This window comes from Pangasianodon hypophthalmus, chromosome 20 (assembly GCF_027358585.1).
Source record: "Pangasianodon hypophthalmus isolate fPanHyp1 chromosome 20, fPanHyp1.pri, whole genome shotgun sequence".
NCBI lineage: Eukaryota > Metazoa > Chordata > Actinopteri > Siluriformes > Pangasiidae > Pangasianodon > Pangasianodon hypophthalmus.
Window position 1 is genome coordinate 6,540,037 of NC_069729.1, and position 19,268 is coordinate 6,559,304.

At 40.2% G+C, this 19,268-nt stretch overlaps 1 protein-coding gene across 4 annotated transcripts in view; it reads left to right on the plus strand.

The window, feature by feature from the left end:
- The window catches only part of kif21b (kinesin family member 21B), a 64,148-nt gene that overhangs the window by 16,327 nt on the left and 28,553 nt on the right, over nt 1-19,268 (plus strand). For all 4 annotated transcript variants that reach the window (XM_026935314.3, XM_053227008.1, XM_053227007.1 and 1 more), the window contains exons 2-15: nt 6,808-7,030; nt 7,886-8,068; nt 9,094-9,234; nt 9,847-9,981; nt 10,827-11,006; nt 11,459-11,574; nt 12,284-12,479; nt 14,215-14,404; nt 14,508-14,571; nt 14,677-14,901; nt 17,815-17,929; nt 18,022-18,160; nt 18,255-18,443; nt 18,554-18,753. In XM_026935314.3, coding sequence (XP_026791115.3) covers nt 6,808-7,030; nt 7,886-8,068; nt 9,094-9,234; nt 9,847-9,981; nt 10,827-11,006; nt 11,459-11,574; nt 12,284-12,479; nt 14,215-14,404; nt 14,508-14,571; nt 14,677-14,901; nt 17,815-17,929; nt 18,022-18,160; nt 18,255-18,443; nt 18,554-18,753 — 2,296 coding nt within the window. The remainder of the gene's footprint in view (nt 1-6,807; nt 7,031-7,885; nt 8,069-9,093; nt 9,235-9,846; nt 9,982-10,826; nt 11,007-11,458; nt 11,575-12,283; nt 12,480-14,214; nt 14,405-14,507; nt 14,572-14,676; nt 14,902-17,814; nt 17,930-18,021; nt 18,161-18,254; nt 18,444-18,553; nt 18,754-19,268) is intronic.

The window sequence follows — 19,268 nt, forward strand, 5'->3', positions numbered from 1 at the left end:
ACTGGGTGTTTTTTGTTTTTCACACCATTCTGTGTAAACTGTATAGACTATTGTGAGAGACCCCATCTGGTCAATAAGTACACGATCTTAAATATTTAAGCATAGACTTTTTTTAGTGTTTGACTATGTAAAAATAAATGAAATTTGAATTGTATTTGTACATAGAACATTAGCTTAAGCAATGACAGATGACATTGAGAAGGATCACAGAGAGAAGTGTGAAGTGACTGTGATTGTCGGGCAGTCAGCGGCCCTGTGTGAACCAGGCAGCTCGGCAGTATGAGTTTATTTAGATAGCCAGACGTGCTGAAAGATAAACGCTTGATACGTCTGCATTCATGTCATCAGCTATTGTGTTGTGTGTTGCCTGGGTGCAGCAAGGTCAGTGTTTATGTGTGTGTGCGTTTACAACCCAGGCCAAATGATGAATACGAAAATAAGAGACAAGGAGTAGGGACTAAAATGGGGAAAGTAGAGCAGATGTGGAAACACGTAAATGTTTCAGTTTGGCTGTGTGGCTGTGTTTGCATGTGGAGTTGTCAGTGTGTCTGTAAAAAGGTCACTCAGCTGTCAGGGCAAGAGGAAATGAAACCGAGCGTTTCCTGTGCTGCCGCCCCTCCCCATTACCCAATGATCTGCTTTTCCAGTGTGGGGAGAGGGAGCTGGAGGGGTGGTTGTGGGGTGATGAAAAACAAACACTGTCCTTGTGAAGCATATCGAGGACCAGCAGCAAGCAACATATTTCACTATAGTTTGTTGTCATACGGCTTGTAGAGGGATCATTTACATGATGCATAGTTGATGAGTCTCTCCTGCTGATCTATGCTACTTACTTTGAGATGGAAAAATTAAGATCTCATTATCCAATAATGAGGATATTTATTATTATTAGGAAAGCACTGATACCATTTTTTCAGACCAAATACGAGAACAAGTATATTTTTTATTACTTGTCAATACCAATAGCAATACTGAAATACATAACTTTCTTAGTATTAATCAATCATAGGCATCATGGAACATTTTTATTTAGCTCTGCTTATGTTGGTTGCTGCTGTGTGCTGCTAGCAATGCTGAGTTTAATGTTTAAGATATTAGATACATGAATTGCACCTTGACCCTAGTTGTACTCAGTGCTCGCAGAAATGAACTGCTCTCGTGCAACGATTTCTCTCCATGCTCGGATTTGTGGTCTCAATTCACAGCACCTTACACTCTTTTTTTTTTTTATTGACCACGTTCCCTGATATTCCTCTGTGTGCTCAGGTTAGCCGCCCTTTCACTCTATAGTAAAGATAATCTTTAAACCTCATAAAATCTTTCAGCAGGTTAGTTGTATTGATTGTAGGAAGGTGCTGTAGTTCCTCCTTCTCTTGATATTTTCTCAGAACACAGTTTGCTTTGTTTTGGTTGGCGGTATGAAATACGTCCAGATCCTCAGATGTCATTTCATGTTGTCTGTTCATTAGCATGACAGCATAGACAAGGCTTGAGTCACATAGAGTCCCGTAGTATCAGATGGTGGTATTGAATTTTTTTTTTTTTAAACAGTTTTTTATATGTGTGAAGCATTTGACTGATACCTGATACCAGTATCAGTATCAGTATTGATGAATCCATAATTAATGTATACAGTACAGTAGTGTTAATGTGATAGAGTAGTGCTAATCTTGTAGCACTACAAGATTAGCACTAATCTCGTATTGTGTGTACAAGATTATACACAATGTGTATTGAAAGACCTGTTTGGTCTGGTGCCACTTGATTTTGGCTCAGATAAATTGGGCTTTTTGTAGTCTAGCATGACCTTTATACATGCTGCCTTGATAGGTGCCAATGATCTCATCATTTCAGCCTTCTCTGGCCTGTCAGATTTTATCCTCAGGCTTTTCAAGGTAGTGTTATCAAGAAAACAAGCCTCGTTTGACCTTTTACTGAACACAAGTCATTGCTGTGAAAGAGAGAAGTGTATCTGCACCTATGTTGGTGATTCATTCCATGTGCTAACTCTCTCACAGGGTTTGCTATGTGTGCCCGCACATCCCGCCCTGTCTGTCTCTCAGATCCTGTTCTGATCATGCAATCATGCAGGTCTGTGTTTTCACACCCTTATCATGCGCTCTTATACTAAATGAGTTTCCTAGAAAGTTATAATATGACTCTGGTAGACTGTCATTTTATAATATGTATATTTTGTTCTTTGATTGTGTTTGCACCTGTATAACTACATGAACATATACACAAATCTATGAGTCAGTATTTAATAAGCCACTCTGGATGGGAAAAAGTGTGCGACAGTTAATGCTTTTTGTCAGTCGAGCGGGAAGGAGCAGTGTGATTTGCGGCTCTGTGGTTGTCGCTGCTTTGTTACTCAACAGGAAGTGACCGTTCATCGGCCGGAAATGCAGAAAGCGAAGTGATGACACACTGAATTTTAATTCCTCACACACACGCACACACACACACACACACACACACACAGAGACATGTTCTTACGCATGCACTGGAAGCACCTGTCTCTCAAATTCATGTTTCATCACCAAACCAAAAAGCCTGACAGCGAAGGGAAGTGTCTCAGAATGCTTTTTAATGACAAGCTGTGTGCTCCTGTTACAGAAGTCAATTTTCTACACGTGCCAACACGTGCATACACACACACACAGAAATATGTATTATATGATTGGTTCAAATACGGTATTAATGTTTTGAATGTAATCCTTAAGAATAATTACAGATTGATACTGATAACACTAGAGCTGCTCCATTATGATGCAGTTCCCTCAGGGACCTTTTTTTTTTTTTTTTTTTTTTCTTTAAACAGCGAACAAAAGAAGAGCTGAGTCGTCAGGGAAACTTTTAATTAATTTTTCAAGATTTTCCAAGTGTTTCATGTCGCAACATCCTGCGAGTTGTCAGTTTCATTAAAATGAACCGATTATAATCAGATGTGATTAGCATGTGATTAGATATTATGGAGATTAAATTAAACTGGACCTAAATCAGCCATCTTGACCCAAAAAGCACATTCATTCCTGTTGGTTTTAAAGAGCTGTTCGACTCCGACAGGTTTTGTGTGAGTGAGTCTCAGGTGTGAAGGTTATTTTTAGCGCCTGGGTTTCTGAGCGGAGTATGATGTGTGGAGTGTTTGGCCGTAATCAGTGTGTCAATATGCTTCAGATTTCAGCCTTTCTGATGGAGGGAGCAGTGTGATACACAGCTTGAGACTGCCAAGAGGGATAAACGGGGAGTAGGTAGAGATGTGGATGGTTGTGCATGGATTTTTGTCAGGGTCTGGCCTGTTATTAGCTATGTAATGCAGATCTGTGAGTACAGTTCCGCCTTGAGTATGCTATCAGATGTCATGAAGAAACCTTGCAGAATACAAACACTCAAATTAGCAACCAGTCTTCAATGATAGGCTTAATTATTGAAGGTAATTATGTTTATGACATACTGTATTAAAAGAATAAAACATACCGCTAGAGGCAAATTATCAATGTCAGGGTAAGAAAAACAATGCAGCTTGTCAAGTTTCAAGAAAACCCTCCATCTTGGAAAGCTTAGTTACCTCTGACGGTTTCAAAGCACTGAAACTGGAGACTCCTTCCATAAAAAAGTTAAACAATTGTCTCCGTACAGAAAACTTCACCACATCAACAATTACATATTTTTAATCAATTTATGTGGAGTGTTAGAAAAGTAATCAATACCTTCTGACCAATGAGATTCAAGAATTCAAAAACTATAAGTATGATAACAGTGTTACAATGAAATGTTTTATGCTATGCTGTTGTAACACTGCTTTATAGAACTGTTATTATTTATTGTAACTGTTAGCAGATCAGATGTTAAAATCTATTTTTCTAAATTTTATTTCTCCTCCCATTTTTTAAAAATGTATTTTTAGACAGCAAGTTAAAAATGTCTCGTATCTGAATTTTAGCAAATCTCAATATTGTGATGTATTGTATATTACATATAATGAAAATGTCTTTTAAATATTGCGGTATGACCTTTATGCAGCTCTGTGTCGTAGAAAATGAATGGGTGCCTATTGATTTGTCGTTTACTCGTGTGCACATAGGGTCACTAGTACATATTAAAACTCCAGTTAGCAATATAATTATTTAGCAATAGCCTCTGACACAGGTTCCTGACCAAACCACATCCCTCGTGTTCACAGTCATGACAATATTGATGTACATTTTACAAGTAGCAACTTAAAGATTCTGCAGACATTAGAAAATGCTCCTGTTAAGCCCTGCCTGCAGATCCCAGTATGCCAGACAGTGTGTGTGTGTGTGTGTGTGTGTGTGTGTATGTGTGAGTGTGTGTATAAAGCATTTATAGTGCTTCATTTCCTCTCACAATAGATCAATTTGTGCATCTGTCAAGCTTCTCTATTAATCAATTTTAACAGGAACTCAAGGGTTCGAAGCTTCGAGTTACATTTGACATCTGGTGTGTATCTTGTTTATAGGTGAAACACACCTACATGTAATGTGTTTGCACCCTGTCCTTCTGAGACCGTAGTCATAGCCCCATAAAGTACAGCTTCTGTCCATGCAACACACACACACACACACACACACACACACACATATGCGCACACACGCATTACTGATAGCACTCCTGCAATCAAAATATATAACTCGGTCTAACAGGTATATCTCTAATGAGGGTAGTCCATCAGTCCATGCAATAATGACCTCACTGTCCTCCGTCTTGGCTATGTCGTTATGCTCAGCTCTCTTTAGTAGCATCTTTAGAGACCTTATTGTATTGTGTTGCAGTCGAGAGGCACTGATGGAGGCGGTAAGCCTTTTAGTTCATGCCCGAGGAACTGCTATAGTCAGCAGTATGGGGGAGGGGCTTGGAGAGGTGTGTGTGGCCCGTGGGTGTGTGTAGGCGAGCAGGGTTGCTAGGGTCGCAGTTTTTAAGCCAAAACGGGGGTGGAAAAAGCAAGTCCATTGGTGGTGGTTTTTGGGTTAGTTTAAAAATAGTCAGTGGATGCCAATAAAGCAAATACGTGGAATTAAATCGAATTAATTCCTGCAAATGTTGGCGAACAAAGGGAAAATGTAAGCGCAGACATCTATGATGGACAGAACAATTTCTGTTGTAAGATGTATAGCAAAGATTGCGAATTAGAAATGCGTGCACACCACAGTGAATGTGTTTGCTGTGTAAAGAAAGAGGAAAAGAAATCTCTTTTTCTGCAATTCCTGAACTTTTTCGGCCAGTTTCAGATCTTTTTGTGCGGGTTTTGAGAAGTAGTATGGATGGAAGTTTTTCTGACACCTGGCAACCCTGTAGGCGAGGCTCTTTGAGCTGAAACTTTTATGACTGGTTAACCTCAGTGTACATGTGTTATTGCATCTTTTATCACCTAATAAACACGTTTCAGTCTAGTGAAGTTGGTGCGCCACGTGCAAGTGTCCTGTGTGAAACAGCAAGATCAAGATGTCGTGTCCTTTTTGTTCCACGTGGCACAATGTTGGGGGAAAAATTGAGTGTGTGTGTTGTATAAGGAGCGGGTGGGTGCTCAGCTGGGTGTAGTCGGGGGATGGAGTTGTGAGTAAAATCCGCTTCTGGCTTCATCATAGTAAGAAGCTTATACCACACAGCAGGGGGTTCTAGGGGCTCAGCTACTCAAAACCAATCTGAAAATAATCAACGCTCATAATAGATCACATTACATGCCTGTTGAGGCTTCTTCTGTGGTTATCACCAGCCTCATGCAAAGTGACTGATTACTGAGTTTGTTAGTGTGATTACTGAGGTTAATTAAGTAATGTGTAAATAAAATAGGCTAATGGAAATGGACTGTAACTTAATTCCATTAATTGAGCTACTGAATCTGAGCCATTGATTAACCTAATGGTCTCTTTGGGCTTTTTGCTGATGGATGATCGAATGATATACATTTGTTGTAAGACCATAGCTCTTAGCATAGCAGGGGTTACATATATTCGTCGACTAGTTGACTAATACACTCACTAGTCACCTCTGTGGAGAGCTCTCGTTTAGTCGGGTGGTGGAGGGAGACGGTATGAATAGAACAAATAGAATGCTTGTTTTTATACTTGTTTAGAAAAACGTGACAAAAAGTTATGCCACAATATTTATTCAGAGCCCTTTTCCTACACGAAGCAACAAAAATTAGCCAAAGATTTGAGTCATGTGTTTCGATAGACTTCCTTCAGGCAACTAAAAGTAGAACATGTGATCGTAAACACTCGAATGTGGTTTTTTAAACCTTTAAATATTCAGTCAGGTCTATAGGTATTTGGACAGTGACACAATGTACACAATGTTTACAAAAATATACAAAAATGTTGCAGTAACTGTTTAGGAATTACAGCCCATGGAATTAGAGTCCATGGGTTCCAGACTTCAGGCAGTCATTGACTGCAAAGGATTTGCATCCAAGTATTAAAAATAATCCTAATATTTTGATTATGTTAGTTTGCCCAAATACTTTTGAGCCTGGGAAAATAGAGGGTCTATGTAAAAAAAAAAAAAAGCTGTAAACAGTTAATGCAACATTTTTGTTAAACCCCCCTGAATTAAAGCTGAAAGTCTACACTTCAGTCACATCTTGATTGCTTCATTTCAAATCCATTGTGGTGATGTACAGAGGCAGAATTACAAAAATTGTGTGACTGTCCAAATACTTATGGACCTGACTGTATAAATATTTTGTAAGATCACATAGTATTTGAACAGTGAAATTTATTACATTTGTTATGACGCCCCTAGTTCATACTAACGTATAAACGTTGTACATGTCCGCCTTCCTGGCAGGATCCGTCCTCAGATGGCGAAGGAGAAGATCGAGGGCTGCCACATCTGCACCTCTGTAACCCCCGGAGAGCCCCAGGTGCTGCTGGGTAAAGACAAGGCCTTCACGTATGACTTTGTGTTTGACATAGACGTCCAGCAGCAGACGATCTACAGCGCCTGCGTCCACAAGCTTATCGAGGGCTGCTTTGAGGGATACAACGCTACAGTATTCGCCTACGGGCAGGTAACGTTTACAAAACACACATATAGCAGAAGTCCAGTGACCTCCAGGTTTATGCTTTGGTTTTCTCTACCTTTCCGTAAAGGCCATGGGTACATGTATTTAAATCTATACTCTTTGCAGAACGATTGTTTCAGTTCTTCAAATGCTTACTCCTAGCCTTTTGCTACACTAGACCCATATTTCTCCAGCAAGTAAGCTAGAAGTACTATAAAAGCTGTGCTGACCTCATGGCCTATTTCATTAAAAGGTCAATATGATGCGACAGCTATGCTGAGTGCCATTGTGTGTAGACTCCGGGGCCTTTCAGGCTAATTCATCACACACTCTACTTCACTGCTACAGCCTCCACTGGAAGGCAGTCAGGACAAATTGCCCCACTTCTATTTGTTGTCTTTCTCAGTACAGGAGAAAAATCTGCGTGCATCCTGGGAAAGCTGGAAATTTATAGTCTAGTTTTCCAGTCATGGAACATACCTAGAAAATGGGAAAAAAAATGGATAACATGTTAGAGAGTCAGGCTGTTAAACCACTGAAAAGCTGGTTTTCTCTGTCATTGCATGTATCGTGTAAAAATAAAAGGTCAGATGCACTCACTCAGATGCCGCTATTTTGGTCTGGACCCCATCACCCGGCGTTAACTATGGAATGAAATGTGACAGCGCATGCTGTTATGGAAAAATAATGTTGCAAATGATAAAGAGGTATTAGGAGGTGTATTGTTGGTGGCAGAGAAGTCACTCTAAGATGACTCCTAAAAAGAGTTTCCATAATACATGCTGTTTGTTATTCTGTGTCCTGGTTTATAACCTTTGTGTGAATAATAATTTTTGTTTATTTATGCTTCCATGGCGGCAGACGGGTTCGGGGAAGACGTACACCATGGGCACGGGCTTCGACGTGACTGTGAGCGAGGATGAACAGGGGATCATCCCACGTGCCGTGCGTCAACTCTTCCAGGGCATTCAGAGACGTCAAATGGAGGCTCAGGAGAGCGGCACACACCCACCTGAGTTTAAAGTCAGCGCCCAGTTTCTGGAGGTGTGACATCCACTCAAAACAGGAAATGACCAGTGCCTAGTTGCGTAGTGAATGTTATTTATTCAGTTAGCCGTACTATGTCTGTTAAAAGTGGGTCTCTAGGCACTTATTATTTTTTGCAATTGGACTAGGTCATGATTATGATTCAGTATCATTAGGCATGAGTGTATAACAAAATAAAAGCTTCATTTGGACACATGTTTTAGGGTGAATGATGGAACATTACTTTGGAAAAAAAAAAAATTAGGTAAGGCTTCCCCAGAGTTTTAATTGGCACAGAGGGAAATCCCATCTTCTATGGAGGAAGGAGTGTGTTGAAAAGGAGCCAGACAGGGTGAGGGAGTAATTGAAATGGATGGAGAGAGATACAGAAAATCTGATGACAGTCTAAGTGAAAAGCCCAGGGAGGTCTATCATCGACCGGACAGATCACACACACACACACACACACACACACACACACACACAATGCCTGGGTAATCAGTTTAAACCGGCGTGCTTGTGTTTTAACCCTGCAGCTGAGCTTGATCTGGCGCGAACGGTTGTGTGTTTGAAGTCACTCCTCTCCCCGGCTGTCTGTCTCAGCAAATTATTTAGGGAATTTTTCAAAAGCATCTCTGTTGCTGTAAATGAATGAGGCTGTCCCTAGAGCCGGGCTTAATGGGCTGGTATTATGGCCCCTTATGCTATTAGAGGAGCCCTCGGTGAAACTCTTATGGGTTATCTGTCTCTCTCTCTCTCTTTCTCTTTCAGACTCCCTGTTTTTGCCTCTTCATGTTTTTTTAGTATGCTATCACCCTCTCTCCTTTCTTATTTTATCTTCTTCTTTATGACTCACAGGATTCAACCCTATTTTCTTTCTGAAACAATAATGTTTATGCCGCTGAGGTCAGTGTCATCAGTATTTATCACGAGCAGGTTTAGCTTGCTGCTTGGTCTCTAAAGCCAGTCGGTGACCTCTCTGACCTTCAGAATGTTGACCTTTTGTCAGTTGTGGATCATAGTGCATGTACCTTGTCTTGCAGCTCTATAATGAGGAGATCCTGGACCTGTTTGACAGCACCCGTGATCCTGGCAGGAAGTCCAACATAAAGATCCACGAGGACAGCAGCGGAGGCATCTACACATCGGGAGTGACCTCACGCCTGGTCAGCTCCGAGGAAGAGGTCTGATAAGTTTTGTGTGTATGTGAATGTGAAAGAGAGAGTGCATGCTCACATATTAGTGAGTGTTTTTCTTTAGGTGTGTCTGAAAAATGTGTATGGGAGTATTTGAATCAAAGAGTTATCAAGTTATGTTTAATGAGCTACTCACAACTGAGTTTGACATTAATGAGTATTAATGAATAATGTATACAGTATGTAAAGCCGTGTTTCCACTGAGGTTCCAGAACCTTCTCAGGATCTGAAAGGGTTACATATTTTCCCTGACATGAACCACATGATCCCTGTTTGCTTTTCCTATACAATGCAGAAACTGGGACTGTTATGTAAAATAACAGAAGTAATACACACTTAGGCAAGCGCTTGTTGGCTAAACAGTTATTCTGTGACAGTTATGTTTGTTCGGTCAGCAATATTCAGTACGTCAACCTCATTAGTTCCTTATCTACGGAAAAGTAATAAACTCCTCTGGTTTCTCCAGTTGAAATGTTCCTAAAGTTTGAGCTCCTAGAAAATTGACCTGGATTTATGAAAAGGTTGCTGTGGTGGAAACATGCTTTAGGAATGTTCAGCTAACATCTGACCAACATCTTCTTATGTGTGATACCCTCTCAGCTCCTCCAGTGTCTGAAACTCGGCGCTCTGTCCCGCACCACGGCCAGCACTCAGATGAACGCCCAGAGCTCCCGTTCTCACGCCATCTTCACCATCCACCTGTGCCAGATGAGAGTGTGTCCTCAGACCCAGCTGGTATGAACCAATTTATTAATTACATAAGAAATAAACCACAAAGGGGTATGCTGTTATAGCAAAAAAAAAAAAAATTAATGGCATGGATTCTTTTCCAATAATAGCACGTCCTGAAGTATTTTATTCGTCTTATATCACAGCATTTTGCCAATGATTAGAATTTTCTATTAATTAAAGAACGACACATCGAACTTTGTATCCATATTCTGTGGAATGTCTGCGAAATAAGTTAGTTCCTCTTATCATTTGCATTATAACAGATTTAAGCAGTCATTCCCTCACCTGCCTTTCTTTCTTTTTTTTTTTTTTATTAATAAGGCATATAAAAATGCATATTGTCTTGCACCAAGAAACCACAAAGCACAAAGCCCTTTGTCCTGAAGACCTTCACGTATCACATTTTGTTATAAAAGCGCTGACATTGGAGATTCCATCCAAAAATGCTAAATAAACCTCCCCTCACAGAAAACCTATATCAACGATTACATGTTTTTTAAATCCATTTTTGTGGTGGATCCTCCATACAAGTGCCTTTGTAAGTTGTACAATAGGATGATAAAGTATCTGAACGAGCACGTTAATATAAAGCTGGAACTACTGTCAGACCTACTGTTATAAAAATTAATTAATTAAAAATTAATCAACGCCTTCTGGCCAATCAGATTTGAGAACTGAATAGTGCTTTGGTATATTAATTATTAACTGATAGTGGAATATAAAGATTCTAATAGTGCTGTCATCTCTAAATGCTATTTCTACATTTACTGATAACAGTACAAATGAAGAGGTAAAGATTTTATGTCATGCTTTAGGCGTCATTAATGTTTCTTTTTCTTTATTTAAAGGCGAACGGGTCTGTGAGTGCTGAAGTGAACGGTGTAGCTGATGGCTCTGTATCCCAGGCTGAGTACGAAACCCTCACAGCAAAGTTTCACTTTGTGGATCTGGCCGGATCAGAGCGGCTCAAACGCACAGGAGCCACAGGCGACCGGGCACGAGAGGGCATTTCCATCAATTGTGGCCTGGTACACACTTTGTTTAGAAGAAATATCTGTCCATGCATTTTAAACTTAGCTTCATCAATTCGTGTCTTGTATAGAAACCTTGCATCGTCAGGGGATTTAACTTCATTTATTTGGAATTAATTATTGCTAAGCAGCTTTCTGGTGCAGTCAGCACTTTCTGTTCGTAGTGAAGTGACAATGCTTTGGCTTGCATCGAGATCAATATGCTAGCTCTGCTGTCGGACAAGGGCAAGCATGTTGGAGGTAATTGCATTGTAAGAAAGCACTTTAAGATGAGCAGTTTCTTTTGGCTTGGATCAGAGCCTGACATTATTGTTTCTGTAACTCAGTTAATCAGTAGTAAATGGGGCCCCTTTAAAAGAGTTTAATCTTACTTATATAACAGTGTACAGGGAGTGTGATGAAGTGTGACGAGGTGTGTGATGAATTGTGTGTGTATATGTGTGTTGCAGTTGGCTCTAGGTAATGTGATCAGTGCGCTAGGAGATCAGAGTAAGAAGGCTGGTCATGTGCCTTACAGAGACTCCAAACTCACTCGCTTGCTGCAGGATTCACTTGGGGGGAACAGGTAACACATAACACACAAACATTCACGCTTACATATAATGCTTCCAGGAACAACATATACGATTAATCAGTCAGACAAATACATGTCCTCAGATGTTTGGTAAAAATGCCAGAGAACACAAACACATATTTTCCAAGATTTCATTTGTGACGCATTGTGTTTGCACATGTACAGTGAAGGCATTGTTACTCTCTCCTACTCATTTGAAGGTTAATGCATGCATGCAGCTCTGTGTGTGTGTATGTGTGTGTGTGTGTGTGTGTGTGGATGAATGTGTGTTTGTATGCTCGTGTGTGTGAAAGTACATGACTCCATGGTGGTGATATTTAGCCCACAGTATGAACAGCCTGATCACACACACAGACGTTTATGAGCAGAGATGTGAGGAGGATTTCTGAATTATAGATGAGGGTCTGTACACACAGATCCTTCAAACATGGACAACAAGCATGCAAAACTCTGAGTGCATGTGTGTGTGTGTGTGTGTGTGTGCATGTATGTGTGTGTGTTTGTGTATGCATGTGTGTGAATGTACATGACTCCATGGTGTGTGTCTGTGTGTGTGCTCCAAATATCCATATCTATATTTCAATTTAAATCCAAAATGGGTGTGGCCTAACCTGGAAAGATTTTGTATGTGCGTGTGTGTGCATGTGTGTATAAACATGTTTCTTTGATTCACTCCCTTTCTCTCGCCTCGTGCCCGTAGTCGGACAGTAATGATTGCCTGTGTCAGCCCCTCGGACCGGGATTTCATGGAGACCCTAAACACACTGAAGTACGCTAACAGGGCTCGCAACATCAAAAACAAGGTGGTGGTGAACCAGGACAAGACCAGCCAGCAAATTAGCGCACTGCGGGCCGAGATTGCCCGTCTGCAGATGGAGCTCATGGAGTATAAAGCGGTGAGGATGATTACGATGAAGGATACATCAGAAAAATTAATGATTTCAACTGAGCCCCGGTAGATATTAAGTATAGGTTCAACTCCGGAATTGTTGGCATGCCTCATGAAAATGAGCAAGGCATAAAGAAATGTAGCTGCAAGCAGCTACTGAGGGGCCAAGAACTACATAGCGCCACCTTGTGGTGAAAAGACACTAATGTTTTGTACTCCCTCAGGACATGATCCTCAATGTCGCTTTTTTTGTGCTGATACAAGGAAGCACTGCAGAGATGTGAGATCACATACTTTTTGGCTACTGTACATATATACCTCAGTTCTCATGCATACATGATTGATACATGATTGATTGAAAGGAATGATGATTTTTAGTATAAGCAATTCTGAGCACTTTCATGAGGTTTTTTTTTTTGTCAGGATGCTCTGTAGATGCTAATTCCCAAATTCAGTTGTAATTGGATGAACAGCTTAGGAGGATATTGAAAAATAATGTGTGTTTTTTTTTTTTAGAAAATTCAAAAAGGATGGAAATTCAATATGGGAGAAACTGACACTAATGGATGCAGTGAACTTTTCATGACCCAAAGATTCATGTGAAAAAGTATTTAATCTCTACACCAAACGGGTCAAAAGTTAAGAGCATAAATGTACCTTGAAATTGAGCTAATGATGGTGCTATAGGCATTGAGGGATGGAGCCCAAAATTGGTACAGTGACTTTTTGCACTATTAGTGTGCCAAATTTCCCAACTTTTTACTATACTGTTCTAGGGGCTACCATAGACTTCCATCATAGAATAATAATAATAACACTAACAAACACAATAGGTGCCAGCACACCTCCGGTTCTTTGCCCTAATTAAGGAATAAAAACATGATGGAGTGTGCTATTATAGGAAAATATTTAACCACAGCCTTGATTTTATTTCCCTGTAACTGCACAGCTAACAAATAACATGTTCTATTTTTCTTATACATCAATTTGCCAATGATTACAATATTTCAGTTATTAAAGAATGACGTCATACTTTGTATCCATTTATAGTTGGATTTAATTTTGTTGAACATCTGCAAACCGAGTCAGTTTGTGATATCATTTCCACTGTAACAGCTAAAAACAGTTGTTCCCTCACCAGCCTCTTTCTTATTTCTGTCTCGAGGTTAATAAGACAAAAAAATGCAGCTTGTCATGTTACTGATAAACTGCAAAGCACAAAGTCTTCTGTCCTGAAAACTTTGCTTGGGGTGGAAAACTGAAAGGAACAGCTGATGTGGATTCTCCTTTCATAAATCTTGAATAAAGATTCTTGTTTCTTGCTTTTTCAGTGGCTAAGTAGGTTTATATGTTACAAGTAAGCAAGTCTGGAAGAGGCGTAGGGACGCAAGAGGCGAGCGATCCTGGCGTTTGTGGAGGAGCATGATAACAAAGATTGGGTTTATAGTATCTCACTTCACTGTCAGGTCAATGAAGCATAGCGGTAACTGAACTGCGCTGTGATGAGCAGGATGAGAGAAGCTCGGACACCTTAGAGGCATTAGTGGTTAGTGATGAGCGTCTGTAGTATTGAGAGACAGGAGCTCAGTGTGAGGCTGACCTCAGTGAAGCAGTACTAACTCATTAATAAAGAATGACTGATCGCAATCAATGAAGAGACGTCTGAGCTGTTTTCTCTCTATAAGTCTATCATTAATCAGTAATTACTTCCTTCCTGTCTGTTCTCCTCTACCCCTCGACAGGGGAAGCGTGTGGCTGGGGAGGATGGCTCAGAAGGCTTCAGCGACCTGTTCCAGGAAAACTCAATGCTGCAGAGGGAAAACGACAACCTGCGTATGCGTGTGAAGGCCATGCAGGAGACCATCGACCATCTCAACACCCGAGTCACTCAACTCCTGACCAACGAGATTAACCTGCTGCTCACCAAAACAGGTACACCTTACACCTACACATGATTTTGTCAAGTCGTTGTGCCTTGCCATAAACATAGCTCTTTGGTGAATCATCAGTAAATAATTTTTGTGTTTTTCTTTAGGGGAAACTAATGAGGAGATCGGGAATCTGATCCAAAACTACATCAGAGAGATTGAAGAACTCAGGTAAGATAGTATCATAGTTTTCTTACGTAAATAATGATCATTTTGCAAACAGTTCTGTCCAGGACGTCTCTATCAGGATGTTAAATGTGGTTTGATCTTTCTCAGGTCTAAGTTGTTGGAGAGCGAGGCGATGAACGAGTCTTTGAGACGCAGTGTGTCTCGTCTCTCCTCCCGCTCTCCTTACCCTGCCTCTCATGCACCTCCACCTGGACACCCCCTGGGCTCCTCCCCATCCGTTTCCATGGAGGCCGAGATGACTGACGTGCTTCGGCGAGCCAAGCTGGACATCGAGAGGCTGAAGAAGAAAGAGAGGAATCAGAGGCGCAAGAGGTGAGTACTCATGTGGAACACAAGCAGTAAACTGATCAGTTGCTTCTAGTGCCACCAGCAACCAGTCAAGGATATTACCACCCAACCTTAACTAAACTTCTCCCCAATCAGCCATTGTCCAAGTGTAATTTAACAACTGTAACTAGACACAACAAGCTTTCACAGCAGGACTATACTATGTTGTGTATACCTGTGACATTGATGGCCACTATCCCAAAAATTCAGAGGTGGGAATTAAATTTAGCCCATTTTATCCATCCAAACCATAAGACACAGGACAAGAGGAGAGGATCTGGATTAAATCACATTACCAGATAAAATCACATGCAATACAAACTAATCTGCTCTAATACATATTTTTTTCCTAGCTGGCATGTCTCTCTAATGCATCATTTCTTTGTAATTTAAAACTGATGCATTAAATATAGTGCTGTGTTTATTTAAAACAAAAAAATAAAAATTATAATTACTGTGAAACGGAGAATGGTAAGAGACTGATTTGCTGAGAATGGAGTAATACACCAGTGGGCAACTGTAAATTCGTTCATTCACTCATCTTCAGTAACCACTTTATCCGGGTCATGGTTGCCGTGGATCCGGAGTCTGTCCCAGGAACACTGGTCATGAAGTGGGAATCCACCCTGGAGAGGAATCCAGTCCATGCACACACACATTCATGTCTAGGAGCAATTTAGATTACTGGCATTTTTTTAGGAGGTGGGAGAACCCAGGGGAAACTCCACACAGACCTCAGCTCAGGATCGAGGCATATTCCTGCCTTGTGTTCCACTAATAGACTCTGGATCCAAGATAGAGAAGTTATTCAAGAGGAATGAATGAATCAATTTCACTTGGTAATTCTTCTACCTCTGTTTTTTCTGGCAAAAGTAGAAGCCATAACTCTTTAAAGAAGCAATATGTGTGTGTTTTTTATAGAATCTCCAGCTATAAAATATGCTGATCTCACATTTATCTGACAGGTTTGTGTGGAAATAATTTGAAATGTATGCAACACTCTGGCACAGACACAAATAGTCCTCTGTAAATCTCTCACTGTAATGGGGAAGAGATAGAGCGCACACTGCAGTAGAGGAGGCTAATTTGGCTGTAATGAGAAAGAGGCTTCAGGTAATAGCTGAGTTCTTTGATCTTCACTCTTCTTGCTGGTATTATGAGACAGGGAAAGAATGACTCAGACTGATCAAGTGCAGAAGCAGCAGCCCTGGCATTAATCTTTCCTGTCCTTATTGGTCCTTCTGGCAAAGTGTAAAGTCAAATCACCGTTAGACTACTTCTTGACTGGAGTTATGAAACAGTCCTCATTAAGCTTTATGGATGAGGATTGTGTTTTCTCGACCTTGACCTTATTAAGAAAAACACATTTCCAAAGTTAGGTCCTAAGCTGCATATTGCTAGTTTGAATAATACAAAGTTTACGTATCTGTTATTGGACAAATGCTGAACTTTGTACATGTGTGAGAGTGTTAAATCCATGCTGCTGGTGTTTGGTAATGGTTTCTTGTTTGTGGTCGTCAGAATGACTTGCACAGCTATGATTCTATGGTTATTGTAATTATTTGATTATGTAAAGAATAAATAATTTAATTTTATTTGTATAGTGCTTTTAACAATGAACATTGTCACAAAGCAGCTTTACAGAAATAAATACATTCAGGATATAAATTTTAAATGTATGAATTTATCCCTAATGAGCAAGCCGGAGGCGACAGTGGCAAGGAAAAACTCCGAGACGATATGAGGAAGAAACCTTGAGAGGAACCAGACTCAGTAGGGAAGCTATGCTTATCTAGGTGACAACGAATAGTGCAATTATAAATAAATCCCTTCTATAACTGTGTACTGCATGGTCAAATTAGTGCAGTTGTGTAACCAGGAAATTCATTATAGTTTTCACATGAAGTCTGTTTTGTTGAACTTCCACTGTTCACTGATGGAGACTTAAGTGCAAAACTGTTCATGGCAATTGCAGTCCTAAAGCTATCGTAGCAATTGTCATCCTAAGCCATCATAGCATAACTGTTCATATGAATTGTGGTTCAAAGCCATCTTTATGGATTTTAAGTGGCACCATCCTCAGTAATCTCAGCGATCTTCAGGCTGTCCATGTCGGGCCATCCTCAGCAGCAGTGAGTGATTTCCAATTGGTGAGAACTCCAACCAGAAGTAGGGCATCAGGATGGATCAGGCATATCCGGAGAGCAGATTCACTCTGGAACATGTTGTTATAGGAAAATAAATAATGACTACTCCAACGTTAATTTATTTCTAATAACAGAACATCCTGAAATGTTTCTTCCTCTTATACCACACCAATCTATTAATGAACATGTCATACTTTTTATCTATTTATACGTACATTTAACATTGTGAAATCTCTGAGAGAGAAGTTAGTTTCTGTTATCACGTATAACAGCTGTAAACAGTCATTCTCTCACCAGCTTCCATTTTTTTTCTCTCTTGAGATTAATAAGAACAAAAGTACAAAGCATGTCATGTTACCGAGAAACTGGAAAACCCTGAAGACTGTCCCATGGCGGAAAACATACTGACAGTTACAAAATGCTGTCACTCCTTCAGTAAATGCTGACACTCCTTCCATAAATGTTAAATAAAATGTATCCTTACCGAAGACTTTGTTAAACAACAAATTTGCCTATTATGAGCATTAGATTATGTGGACACGTCCCTGTGTAAGTTGTCACTATAAAAAATGATAACGTATTAGAACAAGCACATTAATATAAACATGATTTGAATCACTGTTGGCACTACTTCAGAGCTGCTGTTATAGTAAATTTAATCAACACCTTCTGATCAGATTTAAGAATTCAATAGCACTGGGATATAAGCTGTAGTAATGCATATTATTTTTTATATATTGTGCTTTTTCAGTCCAGAAAGGGAGAAGGGCTTGAAGAAGAGAGCAAAGCTCCAGGCTCAGGAGAACGGGCAGAGCTGTGAGAGAAGAGAGAACGGAGACGGCGACTCGGATAATGAGCCTGAAGTGGTCAGAACCCTTTTCTCAAGCTTCTTAAGAGTTATAATTTGGAAGAAGAAGTATGTAACTTCATCATGAATTAATTCTGTGTCTCTATTCAGGAGGGTATGTACCCTCTGCCTGAAGAGGAGAGTGGCTGTGATGAAGCTGAGGAGGATGAAGAAGAGGAGATCAGGGAGGAGGAAGAATTTGACAGTGACGAAAGCCTGGTGGACTCAGACTCTGACTCCGATGAAAAAGGTTTGCAGGATTACTTTGTAGATCAGATACTTTTTTTTTTTTTGCGCAAATGTAAATAGATTTAGATATACATTCTGTTACTCTCTTATTTCAGCAAACTTCCAAGCCGACCTGGCTGACCTGACGTGTGAGATCGAGATCAAGCAGAAGCTAATAGATGAACTGGAAAACAGTCAGCGGCGGCTGCTGACACTAAAACTCCAGTATGAGGAGAAGCTCATCCTGCTGCAGAACAAGATCCGTGACACGCAGCTGGAGAGAGACCGCGTGCTGCAGAACCTCAGTGAGTCACTGCCATATCATGATTTTATGATGATTAGAGTAACCATGTGGTAACACATACTAATAACCATAACCATTACTAATCACACACTCTGTATTTGATTATAATAGTGTCCATGGAGAACTACACAGAGGAAAAGGCCAGCAGGATCAAGGCGGAGTACGAGAAGCGTCTGAAGGAGATGAACAGGGATCTGATGAAGCTGCAGGCGGCACAGAAGGAGCACGCGCGCCTGCTGAAGAACCAGGGCCGATACGAGAGAGAACTTAAGAAGCTGCAGGCTGAAGTGGCTGAGATGAAGAAAGCCAAGGTACAGTAGACGCAGAAACGAGGACAAGCAGAAGATAGAGAAATGCTGCCACCTAGAGGCAAAGGCTAGCCATTAGCAATTTGGTGCATAAGTTCATGCATGAAACATTGCTTCCATAAATGGATCTTGCAGCAGACTGACCTTAATGTAGATTTGTAAATTCATGTTATAGAGAGTAGTATATGGCAAAGCACAATTCTGATCTAATGTAATTAAGCAGCAGCTCGGAATTTCTACATATTCGCTATAATAGCGCAAAAGATAATCATGATTATTTCATTTAATTTTGAAATCATAATTATTTTTCACAACAGTACAGACGATTAAGACAAAAAGGTTTTTTTTTTAATTGCGGTTAGAATTTTATCCTTTTAAATACACAGACATTATTTTCTTTTACATTACCAGTATCACATGTAAAACCTATGTTCTTTTAAATTTAAATAGACCCACTCAGTGCAGATTTATTTTATGAACATAAAGCAACTATTCAAGTATAAGGCTCATTATATTAT